The sequence below is a fragment of the Sinocyclocheilus anshuiensis genome, unplaced genomic scaffold (assembly GCF_001515605.1).
Source record: "Sinocyclocheilus anshuiensis isolate Anshui unplaced genomic scaffold, SAMN03320099.WGS_v1.1 scaffold874, whole genome shotgun sequence".
Lineage (NCBI taxonomy): Eukaryota > Metazoa > Chordata > Actinopteri > Cypriniformes > Cyprinidae > Sinocyclocheilus > Sinocyclocheilus anshuiensis.
The window spans coordinates 1,110,564-1,135,286 of record NW_015538065.1 but is presented as its reverse complement, the minus strand read 5'-3'; the positions used below and the strand labels follow the sequence as shown (position 1 = coordinate 1,135,286).

At 37.3% G+C, this 24,723-nt stretch overlaps 2 protein-coding genes across 3 annotated transcripts in view; both read right to left on the bottom strand.

Annotated features, from left to right (window-relative positions):
• acadvl (acyl-CoA dehydrogenase very long chain) overlaps window positions 1-16,709 on the bottom strand; it is a 19,510-nt gene extending 2,801 nt beyond the window's left edge. The window contains exons 1-15 of one of the 2 annotated variants that reach the window (XM_016479616.1): window positions 16,439-16,707; window positions 16,187-16,339; window positions 15,989-16,058; window positions 15,119-15,193; window positions 14,753-14,825; window positions 14,427-14,491; window positions 13,947-14,081; window positions 13,686-13,830; window positions 12,521-12,650; window positions 4,997-5,122; window positions 4,660-4,858; window positions 3,422-3,526; window positions 2,874-2,960; window positions 2,575-2,637; window positions 403-504 (exon numbers count right to left, since the gene is read on the bottom strand). In XM_016479616.1, coding sequence (XP_016335102.1) covers window positions 403-504; window positions 2,575-2,637; window positions 2,874-2,960; window positions 3,422-3,526; window positions 4,660-4,858; window positions 4,997-5,122; window positions 12,521-12,650; window positions 13,686-13,830; window positions 13,947-14,081; window positions 14,427-14,491; window positions 14,753-14,825; window positions 15,119-15,193; window positions 15,989-16,058; window positions 16,187-16,260 — 1,449 coding nt within the window. In that variant the 5' untranslated portion in view covers window positions 16,261-16,339; window positions 16,439-16,707. Of the gene's footprint in view, window positions 1-402; window positions 505-2,574; window positions 2,638-2,873; window positions 2,961-3,421; window positions 3,527-4,659; window positions 4,859-4,996; window positions 5,123-12,520; window positions 12,651-13,685; window positions 13,831-13,946; window positions 14,082-14,426; window positions 14,492-14,752; window positions 14,826-15,118; window positions 15,194-15,988; window positions 16,059-16,186 lie in introns of both variants that reach the window. The other variant, XM_016479617.1, reaches the window with a different exon arrangement.
• Window positions 16,710-18,827: 2,118 nt separating this feature from the next.
• Window positions 18,828-24,723, bottom strand: part of LOC107683544 (segment polarity protein dishevelled homolog DVL-2-like) — an 18,142-nt gene continuing 12,246 nt past the window's right edge. Inside the window, exons 7-15 of the mRNA XM_016479619.1 lie at window positions 23,993-24,062; window positions 23,757-23,896; window positions 23,314-23,390; window positions 22,818-22,885; window positions 22,011-22,133; window positions 21,778-21,909; window positions 21,474-21,650; window positions 21,133-21,351; window positions 18,828-19,889 (exon numbers count right to left, since the gene is read on the bottom strand). Coding sequence (XP_016335105.1) covers window positions 19,336-19,889; window positions 21,133-21,351; window positions 21,474-21,650; window positions 21,778-21,909; window positions 22,011-22,133; window positions 22,818-22,885; window positions 23,314-23,390; window positions 23,757-23,896; window positions 23,993-24,062 — 1,560 coding nt within the window. The 3' untranslated portion in view covers window positions 18,828-19,335. The remainder of the gene's footprint in view (window positions 19,890-21,132; window positions 21,352-21,473; window positions 21,651-21,777; window positions 21,910-22,010; window positions 22,134-22,817; window positions 22,886-23,313; window positions 23,391-23,756; window positions 23,897-23,992; window positions 24,063-24,723) is intronic.

Below are 24,723 nucleotides of genomic sequence, written 5' to 3'. Positions count from 1 at the left end.
TTTTTTATATATTTTATATATTATATATATTTTATATGTATTTTAAAAATGTATTTATTCCTGTGATGACAAATGTAAATTTTCAGCAGCCATTACTCCAGGCTTCATTGTCAAATGATCCTTTAGAAATCATTCTAATATGCTGATTTAGTTCAAGAATTATTTTTTTTTCTTTTTAAATCAAAGTTGAAAAAATTTTTGCTGCCTTATATTCTTGTGGGAACCATGATATACTACCAGTCTTAAATTTGGTTAAGTATATATATAAAGAAGTACAAATTTATTTAATTTTTTTAAAAGTTTACCATAAAATTATTTTTTATTATTTAATTTAGGCGGTTTTGCAGAACAGGAAGCTGTAAGGCAGGCAGTTATGTTCTCAGCAGTGTTTTCCCCTTTTACCTGGAAGCCGTTGAGCGCTACGAACAGTCGCAGGATGTCATTGGTACCCTCAAAGATTCTGAAGATTCGCAGGTCCCTCAATACCCTTTCCACACCAGCATCCTGCATCAATAACATGTTGTACAGAGAGTGATGTCAAAGTGCCACAAAAATAATCAATTCATTCTTTTAGTTCAGTTTAAATAGGAAATACATGAGAACATGATGGAAGTCATTTTCAAAAATCCTCATGATGGAAATAAAGTTACGGCACACACACACACTATATATACAGTACCAATCAATAATCATTTTATTTTAAAATATAATAGTATTATCACACTTTATTATTTTATTACAAAAAAAACTAAAATAAGTGCAATAATATTATCATCACTATTATTAATGTTTTTTTATAGTTATATTTAATGGGTCACACTATGTGCAGTGTGAGGACTAAACCAAATCTCCAGGTTCTCTTATGAGAACCAGGCTGAAAAAATTATGTGCACCCCTGTATATAGTATAAAAACAAGTGGATCTGAGAGACTTGTTGTTTTAATCTAACTGATCAGTAGCCCACAAAAGAGGCCGATTCAGAGGAACGGATGAAACTCTTCTCTAGAAACAGCTCATCTTGATCAGTGGCTAGAGGCTGCATCTGCACATTTTGCATACGCAACATGTTCAGACTGGGAAAACTACTTCAGTTTTACAGCAGCACATGTGTGGCATCTCAACTGACATGAGAAAACAAAAACAAAACAATACAACACAACGCAGCCACACAGTCAACATGCAGACATGACCTACATTCAGCAAAGGCCAATTTTATCTGCGTATGGTTTTGTGTTGCGGCGTGAAAGGTTAGCACATCCGTGTCCCCCCCTCGCTAACCAATCACATTGTTGCAGAGGTCTTCCTTTGCAAGACACCTCCAGTTTTTCCACCACCCTGGGACAAAACGTTTAGGCCTTGAGGGGGTGATTGCCCACAGAGTAGGCATTTATGAATGTTCACACTTTGAGTCACAACGCAGACACTATAATATTGCAATGCTATTGTGCCAAAATTAGACTTCCACCCTGACAGAGTCTGGTTTCTGAGAAAGCTGACAATAAAAAGCTTTGTACAAAACCAACTAATATTTATCTCTCATATTTATTTTTGGCGCTGATATATTCAATACACCATATAATAAATGCAATATACCTCGATCTAAAACCAGAGAATCATGCAAACCAGTCGTAAAACTTGCTGTATGTTAAAGCATTAAAGGAATAGTTCATCCAAAAATGTCTGAATTGTTGAAGGTTTACTTATTCTTAAGATGTTGATGAGTTTGAGATTCAGAACAGATTTGGACAAATTTTGCATTACATCACTTACTTACCAAAGAATCCTCTGCAGTGAATGGGTGCCGTCAGAATGAGAGCTGATAAAAACATCACAATAATCCACAAGTAATCCACACCACTCCAGTCCAGCAATTAATATTTTGTGAAGTGAGAAGCTGCGTGTTTGTAAGAAACAAATCCTTCATTAAAGTGGTTCTCTTAAAACCATCACTTCTGGCCAAAATAGGAGTAAATAACCCATAATCCTGTTGTCCTCTCACATCAAAATCCAGACATATTTGTTTAGAAATGTTTTGGACTGCTTTAGCTTATAAATGGTGCTTGATCTGTGCATATTTCTCTCCTGATTCAGACAAGACAACTTTTTCACCAGAGAAAGCAACTTTATGGATAGTGGACTTAGCTGAAAAACAAGTTTCAAGTTAAAAACTTCTTAATGATGGATTTGTTTATTACAAACCCTTCACCAGACATGAATTTAACTGAAATTATGTGGATTGTGGATTATTGTGATGTTTTTATCAGCTGTTTGGACTCTAATTCTGATGGCACCCATTCACTGCTGAGGATCCATTGGTGAGCAAGTGTTGTAATGCTAAATTTATCCAAATCTGTTCAGATGAACAAAAAAAAAAAAAAAACACACATCTTAGACAGCCTGAGGGTGATTAATTTTCAGAAAATTTACATTATGGATATAACAGTATGACTTTCTGTAAAGATGCTTTGAAACAATGTGTATTGTGAAAAGGTCAATACAAATAAATTTGACTTAAGTATCACAAAATACATTTTAAAAATCCAGTCACAACACAAACAACACACACACACTGACCTTCATGAATCCCATTCCACCCATAACTTGAATGCATTCATCTGTCACCAACCAAGCTGCTTCCTAAAGGAAAACCCAGCGATATGGTGAATTTGCAATATATTCTTTAAACATCACATCAGGAGAGATCCCCCCATATGATTGTAAAGCGCTTTGGGTGTACAGCAATACACAATATAGTGCTATATAAATGCCTCATTCATTCATTCATTTCATAAAAATATTCGAAAATATTCCCAAATATGTATGTGGGATTAAAAACTAGCACAACTGGGATATACAATATGTTAAACACTTACAGAAGCAAAGATTTTACTAATGGCCGCTTCAATCTGGAACTCTGTGGCTCCGCTGTCCATGTTCCCACTAACCATGTAAGCCATGGACTAAGTCCATGGAGAAAAGATGAAAGAAGGGAAAAAAAGAAGAACACACTAATCAGAACAAACAACTCCAAAATGGAAAACAGACATGGAAACACAACAGATGATAAATAGACTGTATTTTTAGACTTTAACCACACGTGACCCACTCAAATCACTCAGAAATTAGGGGGAAGATTCCACTTCCTCTAAGTCATGTGGAAGTAAGAAATTCATGAACTGAGCTCTGCAAGTGTACACAGCTAAAACGCTGATATCTGCAAAGTCCATAAAAAGCACACTGCCCATTACAGATGCTTCGCATTTGAACTGTGTAAATTTGCTTAATCTATAGGATCAAACAAAAGCAGTATTTACTTGACTCAATAAATAGATGACATACAGTTAGTAGGCAGTGTTTGACTCTCAAATTTCCTTGTTCCTTGAGGGGAAAGTCAAGATGTGAAAGCAGTAGGTAAGCTCACCTCTGTCACATACTGAAGCATTGCCATTCTGGCCATCTTTTCCTGAATGGCACCATAGTTGTGAATCTTGTTGCCAAACTGAGTCCGGCTAGCAGCATGGTCAACCTGTGAGAGAAGAGAGGGAAAAAAAAAAGAAGAAGAAATATAGAGACTATTTAGCTAACTGGTGAAATCAGAGTTCTCAAAATAAAAAGTGAGGTTATTTTGTAAAAATAATAGCTTGAAAAAAAGATTTTGCTGAAACAGCACATGCAAAAAATGCTCATATATTCAACTTCATCAAAAAATTAACTGGAATTATTGCAGTAATGAAATACACCTAAATGCACCGATGAGACATAAACCTGACTGGAATTTTCATTTGGCAGGTTTAAAAATTCTGTATACAAATATGTGAAAGGACATATATATCAAATTACATCACGGTACGGTTTTCAGCATATGCATGCCCAAATTCATGCTTTCTTTTTATGACTTGACATGTTCAATCTAACCTTCAAACAAACCAGTAACTGAAGACCCACAGGGCAAGTGTACTGCAGTGAATAAGGTCTACGCTTAGTTTCCGCTTTCAAAAGTTCCTGGTCTGAGACGGATACACAAACACAAAGACAAACACAGATGCCTGCGGTAAGAGCAAGCACCGAGGATGTTGAGAAATCTCCTCCTCCCCCTGCTGTAGCCCACAATCACTTAGAGCATATTGCTATAAGTGCACAAGCATCCTGTTTCAGTACATTTTGATTTATTTTTAGCAACCAAAAATTTGCACATTTAAGAACTGCTTTCATTTCAGCAGAAATTTAATTTGTTTTTCTGTATTTGGCAGACGCTTTTACAACGACTTACAGTGCCTTCAAGCTGTATTTCATCAGTTGCGCAAGAACTCGTAACTTTCACAGCTTTTAAGAAATCAGTCAACCATGATGAGCAGCGAGAGAAAAATACGCGGGAAAATTATGGTGAGGCATGTGCCAATACGAGCTTAGATGCCACGCAGCACGGGGACAGTGCAATGCATGCGGAGGAATTTCCCTGCATATTAAGCAGAGGAAGTGAGGATGATAGGGGTGTCGGCGGGTGGGAGGATGTGGCCTAACAAAACAGCATGCTAGACAAACTAAATACGAGAAGAGGAATCGAAAAAGAAAGCGAGAAAAACTTTGTTCAGCATTACACACTCAAAGAGGCAAACAGAACAAACATCTGATAACGCGCACTACAGCACACATACGCACCGCTTTAGCGATGACACCCTTCATGGTGCCAGAGAGGGCAGCGGCCATGCCGAAGCGGCCATTGTTGAGGATGTTCATGGCCACTTTGAATCCACCTCCAACATCTCCCAGCACACACTCTGCAGGGACACGCACGTTCTCAAAATACACTTCTGCTGTGTTGGATGCTTTAATGCCCATCTTTTTCTCAGGAGGACCACTGAGAGAAAAAGTGAATTTAAAAAGAGCAACAGATAAAGAGACAATCAAGAAAGATGATGACAGACAGGGGAAATGGTCAGCGAAAATTTCAACTCAAAAGATTCCTGATCAGAAAGGAGACAAAACAAGCACTAACTGTGTGACTCCTCCGAAGCTCCTCTCCACAATAAATGCTGTAATTTTGTCCTTCATCTCTCCGGTCTTTTCATCCTTCATGGGAGTCTTTGCAAACACAGTGAAGATCTCAGCAATCCCTCCATTACTAAGAGAAAGGAGGCAAAGAACTTGATTATTATTAATAATGTAATATGATGGAGTCTTCAACCGTTTTCAGGCCAAGGACCCGCTTGTGGATAGAAAGATAGAGAAGGAACTACCTGTTACTAGGGTTGGGAATCGAAAATCGATTCCGATTCCAGAATCAGATACTTGAGGTCAGGAATCGGATACTTGTCAAATTAAAATTTCGATTCCGCCTATCGATTCCTATGCGCTTTTTTTTTTCTTCATCTGTGAGGACCAGACCTAGCGAACTGCCAGGACCTTGCTCGCTAATCTAAGCGCTCCAAAGTTTGGCTACATTAGCAATCAGAAGCCAAAAAAGCTAAAAAAACTTCTTAATGATGGATTTGTTTATTACAAACCCTTCACCAGACATGAATTTAACTGAAATTATGTGGATTGTGGATTATTGTGATGTTTTTATCAGCTGTTTGGACTCTAATTCTGATGGCACCCATTCACTGCTGAGGATCCATTGGTGAGCAAGTGTTGTAATGCTAAATTTATCCAAATCTGTTCAGATGAACAAAAAAAAAAAAAAAACACACATCTTAGACAGCCTGAGGGTGATTAATTTTCAGAAAATTTACATTATGGATATAACAGTATGACTTTCTGTAAAGATGCTTTGAAACAATGTGTATTGTGAAAAGGTCAATACAAATAAATTTGACTTAAGTATCACAAAATACATTTTAAAAATCCAGTCACAACACAAACAACACACACACACTGACCTTCATGAATCCCATTCCACCCATAACTTGAATGCATTCATCTGTCACCAACCAAGCTGCTTCCTAAAGGAAAACCCAGCGATATGGTGAATTTGCAATATATTCTTTAAACATCACATCAGGAGAGATCCCCCCATATGATTGTAAAGCGCTTTGGGTGTACAGCAATACACAATATAGTGCTATATAAATGCCTCATTCATTCATTCATTTCATAAAAATATTCGAAAATATTCCCAAATATGTATGTGGGATTAAAAACTAGCACAACTGGGATATACAATATGTTAAACACTTACAGAAGCAAAGATTTTACTAATGGCCGCTTCAATCTGGAACTCTGTGGCTCCGCTGTCCATGTTCCCACTAACCATGTAAGCCATGGACTAAGTCCATGGAGAAAAGATGAAAGAAGGGAAAAAAAGAAGAACACACTAATCAGAACAAACAACTCCAAAATGGAAAACAGACATGGAAACACAACAGATGATAAATAGACTGTATTTTTAGACTTTAACCACACGTGACCCACTCAAATCACTCAGAAATTAGGGGGAAGATTCCACTTCCTCTAAGTCATGTGGAAGTAAGAAATTCATGAACTGAGCTCTGCAAGTGTACACAGCTAAAACGCTGATATCTGCAAAGTCCATAAAAAGCACACTGCCCATTACAGATGCTTCGCATTTGAACTGTGTAAATTTGCTTAATCTATAGGATCAAACAAAAGCAGTATTTACTTGACTCAATAAATAGATGACATACAGTTAGTAGGCAGTGTTTGACTCTCAAATTTCCTTGTTCCTTGAGGGGAAAGTCAAGATGTGAAAGCAGTAGGTAAGCTCACCTCTGTCACATACTGAAGCATTGCCATTCTGGCCATCTTTTCCTGAATGGCACCATAGTTGTGAATCTTGTTGCCAAACTGAGTCCGGCTAGCAGCATGGTCAACCTGTGAGAGAAGAGAGGGAAAAAAAAAAGAAGAAGAAATATAGAGACTATTTAGCTAACTGGTGAAATCAGAGTTCTCAAAATAAAAAGTGAGGTTATTTTGTAAAAATAATAGCTTGAAAAAAAGATTTTGCTGAAACAGCACATGCAAAAAATGCTCATATATTCAACTTCATCAAAAAATTAACTGGAATTATTGCAGTAATGAAATACACCTAAATGCACCGATGAGACATAAACCTGACTGGAATTTTCATTTGGCAGGTTTAAAAATTCTGTATACAAATATGTGAAAGGACATATATATCAAATTACATCACGGTACGGTTTTCAGCATATGCATGCCCAAATTCATGCTTTCTTTTTATGACTTGACATGTTCAATCTAACCTTCAAACAAACCAGTAACTGAAGACCCACAGGGCAAGTGTACTGCAGTGAATAAGGTCTACGCTTAGTTTCCGCTTTCAAAAGTTCCTGGTCTGAGACGGATACACAAACACAAAGACAAACACAGATGCCTGCGGTAAGAGCAAGCACCGAGGATGTTGAGAAATCTCCTCCTCCCCCTGCTGTAGCCCACAATCACTTAGAGCATATTGCTATAAGTGCACAAGCATCCTGTTTCAGTACATTTTGATTTATTTTTAGCAACCAAAAATTTGCACATTTAAGAACTGCTTTCATTTCAGCAGAAATTTAATTTGTTTTTCTGTATTTGGCAGACGCTTTTACAACGACTTACAGTGCCTTCAAGCTGTATTTCATCAGTTGCGCAAGAACTCGTAACTTTCACAGCTTTTAAGAAATCAGTCAACCATGATGAGCAGCGAGAGAAAAATACGCGGGAAAATTATGGTGAGGCATGTGCCAATACGAGCTTAGATGCCACGCAGCACGGGGACAGTGCAATGCATGCGGAGGAATTTCCCTGCATATTAAGCAGAGGAAGTGAGGATGATAGGGGTGTCGGCGGGTGGGAGGATGTGGCCTAACAAAACAGCATGCTAGACAAACTAAATACGAGAAGAGGAATCGAAAAAGAAAGCGAGAAAAACTTTGTTCAGCATTACACACTCAAAGAGGCAAACAGAACAAACATCTGATAACGCGCACTACAGCACACATACGCACCGCTTTAGCGATGACACCCTTCATGGTGCCAGAGAGGGCAGCGGCCATGCCGAAGCGGCCATTGTTGAGGATGTTCATGGCCACTTTGAATCCACCTCCAACATCTCCCAGCACACACTCTGCAGGGACACGCACGTTCTCAAAATACACTTCTGCTGTGTTGGATGCTTTAATGCTCTCAGGAGGCTCAGGAGGACCACTGAGAGAAAAAGTGAATTTAAAAAGAGCAACAGATAAAGAGACAATTGATGACAGATTCTCAAAATACACTTCTGCTGTGTTGGATGCTTTAATGCCCATCTTTTTCTCAGGAGGACCACTGAGAGAAAAAGTGAATTTAAAAAGAGCAACAGATAAAGAGACAATCAAGAAAGATGATGACAGACAGGGGAAATGGTCAGCGAAAATTTCAACTCAAAAGATTCCTGATCAGAAAGGAGACAAAACAAGCACTAACTGTGTGCGAAGCTCGAAGCTCCTCTCCACAATAAATGCTGTAATTTTGTCCTTCATCTCTCCGGTCTTTTCATCGGAGTCTTTGGTCTTTGCAAACACAGTGAAGATCTCAGCAATCCCTCCATTACTAAGAGAAAGGAGGCAAAGAACTTGATTATTATTAATAATGTAATATGATGGAGTCTTCAACCGTTTTCAGGCCAAGGACCCGCTTGTGGATAGAAAGATAGAGAAGGAACTACCTGTTACTAGGGTTGGGAATCGAAAATCGATTCCGATTCCAGAATCAGATACTTGAGGTCAGGAATCGGATACTTGTCAAATTAAAATTTCGATTCCGCCTATCGATTCCTATGCGCTTTTTTTTTTCTTCATCTGTGAGGACCAGACCTAGCGAACTGCCAGGACCTTGCTCGCTAATCTAAGCGCTCCAAAGTTTGGCTACATTAGCAATCAGAAGCCAAAAAAGCTAAGTATAATATCTGTGACAGCTAAACATGTTGCAAGAGATGTGTCACCACCAACATGACAAAGCACTTAAATTTAATAGATCGTTAAAGATCGCAAACACGATTCAAACACCAGCCATCTTACAAAAAAGTAGGGATGGGAAGATTCACTGATTCGCTCAGTGCATCGGCATAAAACTTAAAGGCCGGGACACACCAAGCCGACTTCAAAGAACTAGCGGCGACAAAAGCCGACGGTGTTGTCGCCTCGTGTCGGCAGCGTTGGACCAAAAAGCTGCACTCGAACACACGCACAGACTACAGCCGACGGCAAACTAACACGTGTGTTCTGCGCATGCGTGAGAGTAATTAACTGTCTATATCAGCAGCTATCAATAGTATACTCGTCATTCAAAAGGAGAAACCAAAACAAAGATATACGAGATAAACGCAGATATACGAAACGTAGTATATATTTGTCATTCAAAAGGAGAAACCGAAACAAAGATATACGAGATAAACGCAGATATACGAAACGTAAACAAAGCAGCGCTTGCTTACCATTTTGAATATCAGTAACGTTCATAACTTTAATTATTTTAAGCCGCTCATTTTGTTATGAAAACATTCACGTATTAGGTATTCACGTAACATTTAAACAGCCTTCTGTCTGAACCGCCTTCATTTAAGTGCTTGTTTTCATCAATTTCGCTTCAATTCTCGGGAACTGACTCCTTCGCTAAACTGAACATCCAATCAGAGCTCTCACTCTCGCCGACGGCACCTAACGCCGATTCAACATGTTGAATCGGGCAAACTGCCGCCGACGTGAGCCCCGACAAGTGGAACACACCAAACAAACTAGCCTGACCGTCGCTCGCCATCGGCCCGACGTTGGCCGACTGTCGGCTTGGTGTGTCCCGGCCTTAAAATTTATTTGTCTTTGAATCATACAAGAGATTCGTTCAAGAATGCTGATTCATCCAGTAATGGAACAAGTACATCTTGTGTGTTTAGTTGTCTAATGTTTTTTCTCCAGAATCATTCAGTTCTATTTTGCACACAAACAGCTCATTTACCTGAACTTAAACTATATAAGGCCTATAAATTCTCTAGTTGATTTTAGACATAAATACTTATTTTTATTAAGTTGTAGATTTGGATATATATTTAGACATTCTCAAAGACAACTTTTTTGTAAAGGTTTAGATTTTATTGGGTTTGAAATGTTGATTTGAAGCGTCAGTTTTTGAATTATTATTACTATAGTCAAACCTGAACACAGAGAAAGCATTTTGTTACACAAAACATTAAAATTCTATAAAAATGTAACAAAAATGAATAGGAATGTTTTATCAGAGCTTAATCCTTCTGGGTCTGATCTGATTTCAACCTCTTATTTCAGTTTTCTGACTCGTTTTGGCTATATGGTTATAGCCATACCAATTCATTTGAGTGTGTATAATTGTGTGTGTGTGTGTGTGTGTGTGTGTGTGTGCGCGCGTGTGAGTGGATGTGTCTGTTTTGATGTTTTAGAGTGTAACCCCTTCCTTGCTGTCCACTTTTTTACTGCATTGTAGTTGAATTATTGCTTTTATTTTACATATTTGCTGTGTTACAGTCACACCAGTTCATAGGGGGGGTGTGTGTGTGTTTACGCATGTGTGTGAGTGGATGTGTTGGTTTTGCACTCTTGATGTTTTAGTTTCACCCCGTCATTGCTGCGTACTTTTTTCTGCATTGTGGCAGATTTGTAGATTGTACACACAAAAATTGTCGATTTCCCATTCATTTCTTATGGTTGGTTATTAAAAACCACAAGTATGACTTTTTTTTACGACCACTTAGCCTGCTCGAATCATGCCCTAACATTTTTTGTGTGTTCACATTCCAAATGCCATACAAGTCACCAAGTTTCATACCATTCCGATGAAACTGTGATTTTTAAAAATTAAAAACTTTCTGAGCACCAGAGGGTTAAATTTGTTGTCATGCAGTTGCTAAGGTATTCTCAGTTGTTTATAGTGTTTTTCTAAAGTGTTCTGGAAGTTTCTTGCCAGCTATATCCCAAGTCTCTATAATATGCTGGTCTCCTACTCCATTATAAATCTATGGGATTTTTTTGCTCATTTTAACATCCATGAGGCAAAAATTATATTTCATATTAATTAGAAAAGTAGCCAGGGTTCCTACACATTTTCCATTTCAAAATTCCATACTTTTCCAAACTTCTCAGTAGATTTTCGGACCATATTTAACATAAATGTTTCATACAGCACTATTTTCAGCTTTATATTTGGTATATATTATAGTCATCTGTAAATATTTTTATTTTCTGAGGGGTTTTTTTACATTGATTTTCTCTAAGTGATTTTTGCATGAACATAAAAAACTTTTTTGTGCCCTCAAGAAACTATTCGCATGCACATGGGAATTATTCGCATGCTTATGCGTTACAATTTCTATTTTTATATAACATATTTCCTTTGTGCATCACAGGCATCTTACTATGAATAAAGTGAGAGCATGGACACACATGAATTAATAGAGATCTACCTGCTCAAAATTAGGCTTTTCTTACGGTAGTACCTCTAATATCAAGACCTAATGTCCAATTTAGCACATCCTCTGCCGCAGCAGAAAAACCATGACACGAAATGGGCTGATGGCATAATACAGCCATGTGCATTGTCCTATTTGACAAGTTCAAGGGTCTATAAAAAAGACTGGTATTGTTATAAAAAAAATGTTTTAAAAAGTGTTCAAAACGTAGCTTTCATTAGGGGAGTATGTCATATTTCAAGGCCTAAGGTCTCTTTAAAGCATATTCTGTGGCGGCCATGAAACCACACCGTGAAATGGGCTGATGTCACAATAGGTGGCTCAGTGTGCATTGTCATATATGCTAAGTTTAATGGTTTCTCGTGCACACATAAAAGTCTGTACATTTTTTATTTTTGCAAAGGTCCTCGATGCTGTCATATGGTGCTAAGAATATCGTGAGAAGAAACCCAAAACATTTTGCATAATTAAAAAGTGCACCTTGAATTCATTCAGTCATGTTTGACAATCACTAAAGAATCACTAAACAGCTGCCATGAAAACGCACTTCTTGTATGATAAACTTATTTTCATTAAATTCTAACACCTCACCTCATCAAGCTGCACGGTTTGATTGTATAAAGGCAAGTGTGGCAAAGTTTAATACTTAATGTCAGGGGTTTAGAAAATCCCCCTAGCCTTCAGTATGAGCAATAAAAAACAAAATGCTAAGCTCCACTAAGTACAACAGTTCTTCACACTACTAAACTTAGTATATTTAGTTACTCATATGCATTTATGAGTTGCCAAAATGCAATGTGTAAGTTCTCTGGTTGTTACTAGACTTCAGTGAGGAAAACACATGAAAGATACAGATAACAAAACCCCCCACAAGAACACAATCGGCTCACTGACCAGAAACACTGTTTTGAATGACTGTACAGCTGAGAGAGCCAATTAATAGTAATATGGCATAATCCAAGTGGACATGGACCAGCCTGTGATATGTTTATTCATGATGCCCCCTAGTGGCCGCAAAATAGGTGAACATCCTTGCCACCCAACGTGTGGGTGTTTGTGTGTATTTGTTAAGAGTAAGATCACACACACCTGATCCAGATCTTGCTTCCATTCATGGTGTAGTACTGGCCGCAGAGGGAACGAACTGCACTGGTTTTAATGGAGGCTGCATCAGAACCACTTGCTGGTTCAGTAAGACAGAATGCAGCAACGTGCTCTCCTACCAGAAACACACAAGACAGAGTTATTATTTAACAAACATAGACTATATTAAAGGGATAGTTTACCAAAGAATGAAAATTCTGGCATCATCTACTTACCGTCAAATTGTTCCAAACCTGTATGAATTTCTTTCTTCTGCTGAACACAAAAGAAGATATTTTAAAGAATGTGGGTAAACAGTTTCTGGTCCCCAATGACTTGCATTGTAAAACCACACTACGTAAGTCATTGGGGACCAGCAATTGTTTGGTTACCCACAGTCTTAAAACTATCTTCTTTCATGTTCAACAGAAGAAACTCGTATATCACATGATTTAGAACAACCCGAGGGTGAGTAAATGATGACAGAATTTTTATTTTGGGGTGAACCATCCTGAACTATCCCTTTATGAGTTGTCACCCATTATGGGGTTTTCAATGTCAGATTCTTACAATTTTTAGATTTGGTCTGCTAATCTTAAATGTTTGGTCATAATAATTTAATATTTGTGAAAAGTGTAGTTACTGTGCACTTCATTAAGTTTAGTCTAGTTTGCATTCGTTTTCATGTTAATATAATAGTCGGTTTGGCGTGAATTGACAGTGAACTCAGTCAAAAGATAATCGGATATATTTTAAACATTTGTAAATATTTTAACATTCAAAAAATTATTATTTTAATTAAAATAATTCAAAATGATTTGTCATATTATTGTGCATTATTTGTTAAAACATAAATGCATTTTATGAAGTGTATTCAAATTACTTTTTAAATCATAGTTTGCAGTTATGTGTACAATAATTAATCGTTAGACAATTTTTCACAATCATGACTGCCATTCCATTTGTAAATTTGTAAAGTAAATGTATCTTTTTATAATGCAGGATTAAACACTCATAAATAAATTCAAACTTATTAAAATAGGCAACTGACAGTATAAGAACGCATTAAAAATATGCACAAATATTATGGTTATTAATAAATTATATGTTAAGTTTAAGTCACACAGCTAAACACTGCAGCAGTTGTTGTGTGTGCTCTTCACTCACTCACCAGTGGCCAGCTTCGGAAGGTACTTCTCTTTCTGCTGGGGGTTACCAAAAAGCAGGATGCCTTTGAAGCCAATGGACTGATGGGCACCAAGAGTGATGCCCACACCCAGATCATGCATCCCGACAATCTCCACCAGCCTGGCGTACTGTAAACACAGCAGGTACATGTATAAACTTAATGTGCATCTCTAGATTTCTATTTGTTTATATCTCTACCTCCTACCCAAATAAAAGAAAAATGAGAATGGATCAGTGGTCTTACCTGTGTGTTGGTGAGGCCAACGCCACCAAGATCTGCAGGCACCTGAAGACCAAAAGCTCCCATCTCCTTTAGGCCTTCCATTGTGCGCTCCTCCACTTTCTCCAGAGCATCATTCTTCATGGGGTCATTCACTTCCTTGAAAGACACATAGGCACATTGCAAAGAAAATGAAAAAGTCTAAAAGTTACTATAATGGACGCAAAGCATGTCAACTGCCTACGCATTTCTCAGTATCATGCGAGCTACAGTTTTAACATTTTATTTTAAACATCTTTAGCGTAAAGGTAGATTGTATCAATATTGTTTTGTCCTCTTATGGGACACTTCCTCAAGATTTAATTTTGAGCTTAATTTTCTCACATTTGTCCATTGTTTGAATTTTCAATAATATGTAGAATGACTGTTCAAGTATTTAAGGAAATCAGTCTATAAAAGAAAATGATTTATTCTAAAACAGAAGTGTAGGTGCATTAAACTTACCTCAAAAAACTTACTGCATGGCCCAACCAACTCCTTGAGAAACTGTGACTGCTCTTCATTGAGCACTACATCGATGAATGTAAAAATATTCAGGGCATAAATACAGTAAACACACACTGAGCAACACTGAAGTGTGAGTATAATGAGTAACAACACTACAACAAAACCTAATACTATAACATTTAAAAACAAAAATCAGACTAAAATCAACATTTTCCGGTTTTTAAAATATAATATCTGATGACCACAAAATAACACTGGACCATATCAAAGCAATGCATCTAAAACATACTTTAGCACAGGGGGAAATTTTTTTTGGGAGTCACCTGACGGAAAGGGGAACACCTGAGAAGTGCTGATTTGCCCTTTGAAAATGTTCACAGCAAAGGACTTTGACTCCTGAGGGGAAAAAGTTATGAGTCTCTTATAGTAAAATAACAATACTGTCTCTACATTATAAAAGATCAATAAGTGTGTTGCATTTAACATTAAAGCATGTCAACATATTCTGTTACACCAAATACACCAAATAATTATCTTTAAAATAGCATCATATGACCCCTTTAAGATAAGTGTTAAAATAACTCTTCTGAAAATATCTCAGAATGAAAAGTAGCATTTGTAGTTATCATAAGATTTGCCTCTCAAATCAATGCACAATGTGTCTGAATCCAGCACATAAACTCACGTACCACATTGGCCGCCTTATCAACCTTCTCAGCTGTCACGGTGGCGTCACTGCCAACTACATTCTTGTCCAGAACAGCCTTGGTAAAAATAACAACAGAAAGTTATTGGTTTGTTTATATGCATGCAACAAAACCACACAGAAATCTACAGTATTCTTATTTTCTCAGTACAGAATATCCATTATGCTAATATTGCTTATGACTTATTTTGTTGGTTTAAATGAAAGTAATTCTAAAATAATTAAACTAGACGAATGCTGAATGAATGTTTTCACTTTTGCATTTGGTATAGCCAGTGCTTTCTAAGCCCTTCTGCTGAAAACCCTTTCCAGTTTGGTGGGTTCAAGTACAATGTGACAAAGTGACATACTGTAAAACTTTCCATGGCTTGACATTGGCACAAAAAAGGACGCCAGGTAGAGCAAAGAGCAATGACAAGGATCATGTAACCCGCCCTTATAAACCTTCCCTCCCACACACAAACAACATCCCCATACATAACCCACAAGACAGCGTGATAATGAATCAACCATAATAACATTTTATATTTTCCTTACTATCTCTAAATATTTATTCTGACACAGAGCATCTAATTTCCGTGTAGGTCAACCACAATATTTACGTAACACGTAAGACCACATGGCAAAACACCTACTGCCAAGCTCCTGTGTGTCATGTGAACTTTACTCCAGATTTATATTAATGGGTGTCCGAGGACAAGCACCTGTTTTTTTTCTCCACAGGGCATGACCGGATTGGCTACAGCATGATCTGTTGTGTCAGTTCTGGTCACAAAGTACTTGAACTGACTCTGTGACATAACCTATGTTTGAAAATGAATACATTATATTGATGCACATTCATAGGTCTCACCTCTGCGGCCTGGCTCGCGTAAAAACGTGCATTTTGCACTGCTACAATAGCTCCAGTTTGGCGTTGCGCTCTGATAAAGGAGAGAAAGTCAGAAAAAAATCAATTTCAAGTTATTTTAGCTTCAGTATATTCGATTTTACTTTAGTTTTTTTAGGTAACGATAATAAGCTCGACCTGAATGAAAACAGCGAGTCTCACCCTGTAATCGCTGGTTGTAGACGGAGGACAGAGTTGCAGATCGCAGGACTTTGAGTAACTTTACGCAGCAACATGATTACGATTAGCCCGAGATTCTTGTCTTTCTTGCCGAGAGTTGTTTATCTCCCGTGAAGCGGAAGTGTCAACCTTTGCCTAGGATCGAGGACAAATTAAAAAGTCACACAATGCTGATAAACAACGGGACAACAATGTCCGGCTAGAGGTAAACGAGTTCTGGACTGAGTGTCCTACAATGGCGCAGGACCCGTTTTATTTCGCCCTTGACCGACTCCTCCAGCTCGTGGCTCTTCCCACCGCAGACCAGAGACCCTCCTCCTGTGGACGGTGGCGCTATACACACACTTCTGCTACAAAACACGTTTGAAATAGCGCAAAAAATATGTATACTACTGTTAAACGAGATGCTGTGGTCTACTGCACAGCCTACTGACTACCGGAAGTACATATCCTTTACTTTAGTGCCAAGGGAAGAGTCATGTAACGTTAACGCTGCTGATCTCAGACACAATACGGCTGAAGGTTCCTTTGTGTGTCACAGTGAAACGATATGGATATAAGCTGAACCAAGATATTTTTGCATTAAATTATGTAAAATAATATACCGTTCCATGTATATTAATTAAACTGCATATATGAAGTGATTACATTTTCGCTGTATTGACATCATGCCATAATATAAAATAAATTATAAATTAATTGAAACATTTGTATAGGCCTATGTAGTAAATAATCTTAAATATATAACTTACATAAAATAAATTAAAATAATTAAATTAAAATACCTAATAGATAATAGTTTAAAATAATTGATACATGTAGTAATAATTCTTATTAATATTTAAGTTAAGGTTACTTTTTGAGAAAAAAGTTAACTTTTTATTTAAAAACGTCAGTTCAAGTGATTTCTTTAAATTAATTTTTTAATGAATTTATTTTTTGGGTAGATCATTTTCTGTGTAGGCACATGCCTACACAAAGTCTTGATTACAAAAATGCTATTAAACATTTCCACGGTTGAACACAATGACCCAAGAGCAAGACAACACAGAGAAATATCAAAAATGCTAATTCAGAAGATTATTTACTTACCCTCATGTTGTTCCAAATCTGCATGCTGCTTAATTTTTTTTTAAGTTAAATACAAAATTAAAATGTAGCTTTTTTTTTCAAGCTGAGAACAAAATGGGAACAAAAATTTTTTTTTTCCCATGGCAGTTTATGACAAAGCCTGTCAAACTGCAAAAGTGAAAAATCACACTAGTAAATTCTTAAGTTTCATTTGCAATAAATGTAAAAAAATGCACCTTAATGAATCACACCACATTTGACGTCATTGAACTCACAATGCCATTGATTCTGGCATGTGTTGTAGATGATCCCAAAATGACAGTTTGAGAAAAAGATTTAAGAGCTGCACTGGAAGAAAACATTTTGCAGAAATAAAAACCTAAATTTTGTTCTTTTACATTAAAATTCAACAACCTAGGGTGTTTCCATGTCTAATGCTATAAAACATTGATACAGTAGTGATGCATATAAATACTATTCCTTGTACATAAGATCAAGATTGAAACTAAAACACAAAGACATCGAAAAATTAACAATTCTCAGAGAGAAAAAATGACTTGTTTCAGAGTTAATTCTATCAAATTTATTTGGAGTGAAGACATGCAAAAGTGACAGCATCTGATGATATTCAAAATGTAACACTTCAACATGGTATTCCATTGAGACTCAGTCTTTATGTAGCACCTGTATACTTGTACCTGTATATCTATAAACTCATATAAAAAGGTGCTATGATTATGAGTCATACAAAGAGTAAAAAAAAAAAGGAAGCTCTGGAGTAGAAAATAGAATAAACAACCCATTCTACCCAGAAAGTACCTTTATGGGGTTAAAACTTCCTCTGCATGTACCGTTTTAGTACAATCATTTTATAGTCTGCCTATTTAGAAGGGATTGCTTTCTAACACCAGGAATCAAAAGAGTTCTTAATCTCAGAAATTGACAATCAAATATTTGTTTCCATGAACCCTGGCTCCATTCAGCTGTACAAAGAGTTTACAAAGGCAATTTTTAAAGTGTACAGTATATAAGTACATGAGAGAAAAGCTTTCAGAATTCCTTGGTAGACTTTAAAGCAATACTTAAGAGACATAATACACCAGATCGATCGTTGCAAACATTTAAATCCTTTTAAAGGTTTTTGGAGGCATGCATTTTATTATGGAAGCCCGAAGTTAATTTGGACTTTTTATCTCACAATTCATATTTTTCCCCCTTAATCGGAGTTGTAAAATATAAACAGAATCCTGACTGACTCACAATTCCGAGGTTATATCCTGTAATTCTCTGAATTCTGAGGTTGCATCTCGCAGTTTTTTTTTTTTTTTTAAGTCCTAATTATTAAAAAATAAAAAAGGTCATTTTTAATCGCACAATTTCAACTTTTTTTCCCCTCGCAATTGGGAGTTTATATCTCACAATTCAGACTTTTCTTCTCAGAATTGCGAGTTTCTATCTCTCGATTCTCAGTTTATATCTCACAATTCTCTCTTTTTTCTCAGAACTGCAAGAAAAAAAGTCTAAATTTTTAGATAAAATTTGCAATTGCCTTTTTATGTTTTTATCCCGTGACTGAAACAAGCGTCCATACTTTTTTTTTTATAGAATGGTTTACTTAAAATTAAAGTTATAATTCTAGTGAATATCATGTTGGTCATTTAAAAGGTGTGTAAAGCGAATTGAATTTGCTTTTAGAAATGGTTTCTGGAAAATCACGAGATCCTTATCAAAGGCCTTCGAGAAATTTGTGGAAACATTTAAGGAAAATAACAGGACTCTGAAAAATACGCCAATTTTTTTCAGTCATTTAAGAAGGCCAGACCCTGTTGTGGTTAATACCACAAAGACAAAATAGATGTTGAAGTCCGTGCTACGCAAGACTCCCTACCCTTCCGTGAACCCTGTTCCTACCGTCAAGGACAAACACTAACTCTAAAGAGCTGCACTGATACAGTAAACTACATCTCTGTCAGTCACAGAGTGGAACTCACAGTTATCATGTGACTACAAACCTCACTGCATTCACTCCTTCACCTGTACATCGACGGCTACATCCTTCATTACATCACATCCACAAAAAACTCACTGGGGTTGCCCATAGCCAAGTGGAAAGACTGCCTAGAGGCTGTCAGCTCAGGCGGGACGGAGCCCAGGTCTCGGGTCGGTGGAGCTCCTGGAGGCCCACCAGGGGTGCCAGAGGGCAGCAAGCCAGGGTGGGGCGGCAAAGTAGGCGTTTGTGGGTGCGGGGCTCCAAGTGCTAGGTGTGGGTGTGGATGTTGAGGCACCATCATCACCATCATTGGGTTGTAAGGAATGGGGATTCCAGGCGGATATGGGGCGAGATGAGCAGGTGGAGGAACGCGATGATGCGAGCGCTGGCTCGAGCGCTGACTGGAGCGACTGTGTTCGCTGGGCGTGGCTGAGCCGTGGTCTCGTCTCAGGCTGCTGCGAACAGAGTAATCTGATTCGCTGCCACTGCCGGAACGCGAGTCAGCCCCGCCCCCACCGGGAGATTTATCGTCACGTACGCTACCGCCTGCCGTACTGCCAGATACGCTTTTATTGCCCCTTCTCTTCTCTCCGTCACTGCGTGTGGAGCCACTGCTGTGACTCCCTGAGAGAAAGAGACGAGAGCACAACAGGGTGTTGACAGGGGAACAAAAACTTCTTTTCATATGGTGACTAGAATACAAGATGCATGCTGATTGTCATAGCAACTTCGTAGTTTAATATTAATAATACATTATGTTTGTATTCCACTATTAATTGAAATAAAATGAAGCATATAGGCCCGGTTTCACAGACGGGGCTTAGCTTAAGCCAGGACTAGGCCTTAGTTAAATTAAGATATTTAAGCAGCTTTTATACAAATGCCTTAGAAGAAAACGTTACATGTGTGCATCTTGAGACAGAACAATGGAACTGACATTTTTTAAGATATGTCAGAGCAAGATATTTTCAGTTGAGACAGCTCAAACATGCATTTTAATCTGGGACTAGCCTTAAGCCATGTCTGTGAAACCGGAGGATAGTGTTTTACAAGTCAGAACTTAAAATGTTTTTTAAAATTATTTTTTACTAATATACCATATTATATACATTTAAAATAACACAGATAAAAACAACAAAACTTAATAAATACTAATAAAAATGAATTAATAAGTGCAGCATATTTGTCCAGCGTTTTCTCAGTTTTAGTTCCATAATGACAATCAATGGATATACACTACAATTCAAAAGTAACATTTTTTTAATGGTTTTGGAAAAATGTCTCATTGTGAGGTTGCATTTTTTTTTTAAATAGTAAAAACAGTAACTGTAAAAATATTTTTACAATTTAAAATAACCGTTTTCTATTTATTATATTTCAAAACTTTATTTAGTCCTGTGATGGCAAAGCTGAATTTTCAGCATCATTACTCCAGTCTTCAGTGTCACATGATTCTTCAGAAATCACTCTAATATGCTGATTTGGCGCTCGAGAAACATTTCTCATTATTATCGATGTTGAACATTTGTGCTGCTTAATATTTTTGTGAAAACTGTAATGCATTTTTTCAGGATTCTCAGATGAATAGAAAGTTGAAAAGAACAGTATTTTTTTTTATATAATTTTTTATAGCAATGTAAAAGTTATTACTGTCACTTTCAATCAAATTAATGCAACCTTGCTGAATAAAATAATAATTTAATATTAAAGAATAAATAAAAAATAAAAAATATTAATGATCTTACTGACCCCAAACCTTTGAACGGTAGTGTATGTGGATTTTATTAAGCTCTGATTCATGAAATCTCTAACCATTTGTTCACACATTTCCATACATTTTGTGCCTGAGGGTCAGTGTGTTTGTTACCTTCACTGTGCTGGCTGCCTGCACTGCCTGGGCCATAGCTGTAGTTGGAGAGCTCATGATAAGGAGGTGGCTGGGTGGAATAGGGGTGAGGGTACTGGTACGTGAAAGAGTGGAGCAGAGGCCATGGTGTTGCCCCTGGTAATGGAAGAGGCGCCAGAGTGTCCTGGTCTGAAGCACCGCTGGAACCATCGTTATCATTAAGAGAAAGGTTGGCCATGTCTGATAAGAAAAAAATTGAGAGATTAAATAACATGTATGCATTTAACCAAAAAATAATAATTTGCTGTATGTTTTTTTTTTTTTTTTAATTATCGTCTATAATAAAAGCTGATTTTACTTACAATTTTCACAGTTACTGAAGTCTCCAAATATATAATAACACTGTTCAGAAAAGGTGATCTTGTTAACAGTGTGTCTGATGAAACCAGCCTTTAGTAGGTTACTGGCATATTTACGGGCTTCCCGTCTGTCCTGAAACCCATCAATGTGATGATACAACCACTCAACCACATCTGAACCTATATGCACAATCATAAAGAGAGAGAAAAACAAACACTGCATTAGATTGAAGGTCCATTTGTCTCATAGTTACAACGATCATTTAGGAACAGTGTGTAAATACAGTCTCGGGTAAAAGTCTCTGACCTAGGAAAGCATTGGGAATGGTGATCTTCAGCCACATTCGGTCTCTGACCTCCAGACCGGACTCAGGAGATGCCATGGCCTTAGCAACCGATGCCATGTCAGAGCGAAGAGACAGGTTGAACTCATCAAAGCCTACAGACAGAGAAAGAGAGATTAAATAATATGGCTAGTGAGAGTGTGCTTGTAAAACAAAGGTCTAGAAAAAGTAAAGAAGGCATAAGCGCAATACTCACGTTCAGTTTCAGTGACAGATGAGCTGGAGGTGATTGTGCTGCTCGGGTAGGACGGAAACACCCCTGTGAGAGCCACTGAATGATTGATCCATGCTGCTGGATCTATGGGCTGGATCGGCTCATCTAAGACACAATATGGGGAAGGATGTTAGATAAACAAATCTCAAATAACATGATAAAAACAAAATTATACATTTACAATACTACTCAAAAATGTAAGGTCAGTAGGACTTTTAAATGTTTTTGAAAGAAGTCACTTCTGCTCACCAAGGCTGCATTTATTTGACCAAAAGCACTGTGAAAACTGGAATATTGTGAACTTTTATTACAACTCCAAATAATGTTTTATTTCGAAAGGTTTTCTACTTCAAACACTACTTAGCTTTGTCCTGTGATGGCAAAGCTAAATTTCCAGCATCATTACTCCAGTCTTCAGTGTCACATGATCCTTCAAAAATCCTTCTTATATGCTGATTTGGTGCTCGAGAAACATGTCTTATTATCATCGATGTTGAAAACAGTTGTGTTGCGTAATACTTGGAGGAGACCTTGACACATTTTTTTCAGGATTCTTTGATGAAGAGAAAGTTCAACAATATAAATATATTTACTGTCCTTTTTGACCAATTTAATGCATGCCTGCTGAATAAAATTCATTTCTTTCAAAAAAATAAAATAGTCCTGACCCCAAACTTTTGAACAGTAATGTATTGGGCCATATGAATTATATGTAAAATTATATATTATTTTATATAATTAGTTTTATATCTAATTCATAAATGAAACGGGAATTAAAATGAGACTCACTGCGTGGCAGGGTGAAATAACCTTGTGGAGAGGGGTCCCAACATTTTGCCACAGTCAGGGTGATGGGTCTAAGAGAATAAAAGTAATATTATAACATTGCAGGTTATATATTATTGTTTACTAATATATTTTTACTACTAATAACTCGCATAGAGTGCAATGCATCGCCCTCCTACTGTAATTCTCCCTTCGAGTCATGTCAGAATAATTGGATTAAGATAGCAATATATTTATAGGAAAGTGCACATGAACAGCACCACAATGTTCCATTGACCAGGGGGAACCAATGGGATTTTTTTTTTGAGTCTTGATTTGAAAGGATGTGAAAATCTTCTGTGGCAGCACAACAAAAGATAAAATACACTGCTAAACCTCCAATCTCACCACTAAAGTGTATCTTTTGCTCTTCATTTTGTTGTACTAGCCATAAAAAATGCAGTTTTTGTCAGAAATTTCAAAAATGGGACATTCCTATGAGCAGCTCTCACAGACTCACCCAGGTTTATGGACAATCTCACGGAGCACCCTGACTGCATCATCATTACTCATGTTCTCAAAGTTGATGTCATTCACCTGCACAGAAAAAAGGCAACAGTGAAACAACCCGTCTAACAAACATCAGAAGCAGTAATTATAACAGAACTGCATTAACCTTGCAGCAGTGAAAGTACTGATCCTTTGTTTAGAGCTAATTACTACTGAAACGCCACAACATTTGTGTCTAAAAGCTGGGTGTGGCCTGAGAATATTGTTTTAGATTGTAATGTTGAGCATTTAAGATTGACAGGAATTAAAATAACAATCACGTCACTCATCTGACACGCTAGTCCTCCATTAAATAGATAACATGATGTGCAGGTTTCACTTTGTTCCTGATTTCCCAGCACCAACCACTTCTTTCCTATTAATGTGTACACATAAACACACACACACACACACCTGCAGCAGCATGTCTCCAGGTTCAATGCGTCCGTCTGCAGCTACAGCTCCTCCCTTCATGATGGAGCCAATGTAGATGCCTCCATCACCTCTCTCATTACTCTGACCCACTATACTGATGCCCAAGAAATTATACTTCTCTGTAGGACACAACAAACAGAATGGAGCATGTTATTAATTAAATACAATACATATTTAACCAATAGAAGGTGCAACAAGTAAGAAATGGCACTGACCCATGTTAAGGGTGACTGTAATAATGTTTAGGGACATTGTTGAATCTGTCACACTGCTGAAAGAGGAAGCCTATAACAAAACACAAACAAGAACTCATTAAAACTCAGTAAAATAAAACAAATTCTTTAATTGTATCAAATACTTAAAGGGACAGTCCATCCAATCATTCAAATTATCTTATCATTTACTCCCTTTATGGTTCCAAACCAGTATGACTTTCTTCTGTGGAACATAACATATGATATTTTGAAGAATGTTGGCAACCAAACCGTTTCAGTTCCCACCGACTTCCATTTTAAGGACATTATATGGAAAATTCAATGGAAGTAAATAGGTTTGACCTATTTGTAAAGTCATAGGTTTGAAGTGTGACTAAATTACAGATTTGTCATTTTTTGATGGACTCCCTCACAGTTGGTGGTTACCATTGACTTCCATAGTATTTTTTTTTCCTACTATGGAAGTCAATGGCAACCACCAACTGTTTGATTACCAGCAATCTTCAAAATATCTTATTTTATGTTCAACATAACAAAGCAACTCATACAGGTTTGGAATGACATGATGGTGAGTAAATGATTACAGAATTTTCATTTTTGGGTGAACTATCCCTTTAAATTGAATCATATAGGTGTTTCATACTCTCTCCAGACGTGGGCGCTGTTTCCTGCGTCTGCGATGGCGTTTCAGCAGTCTAGACGCTGTGCTCTGTTCAGTGGAGCTGCTGAAC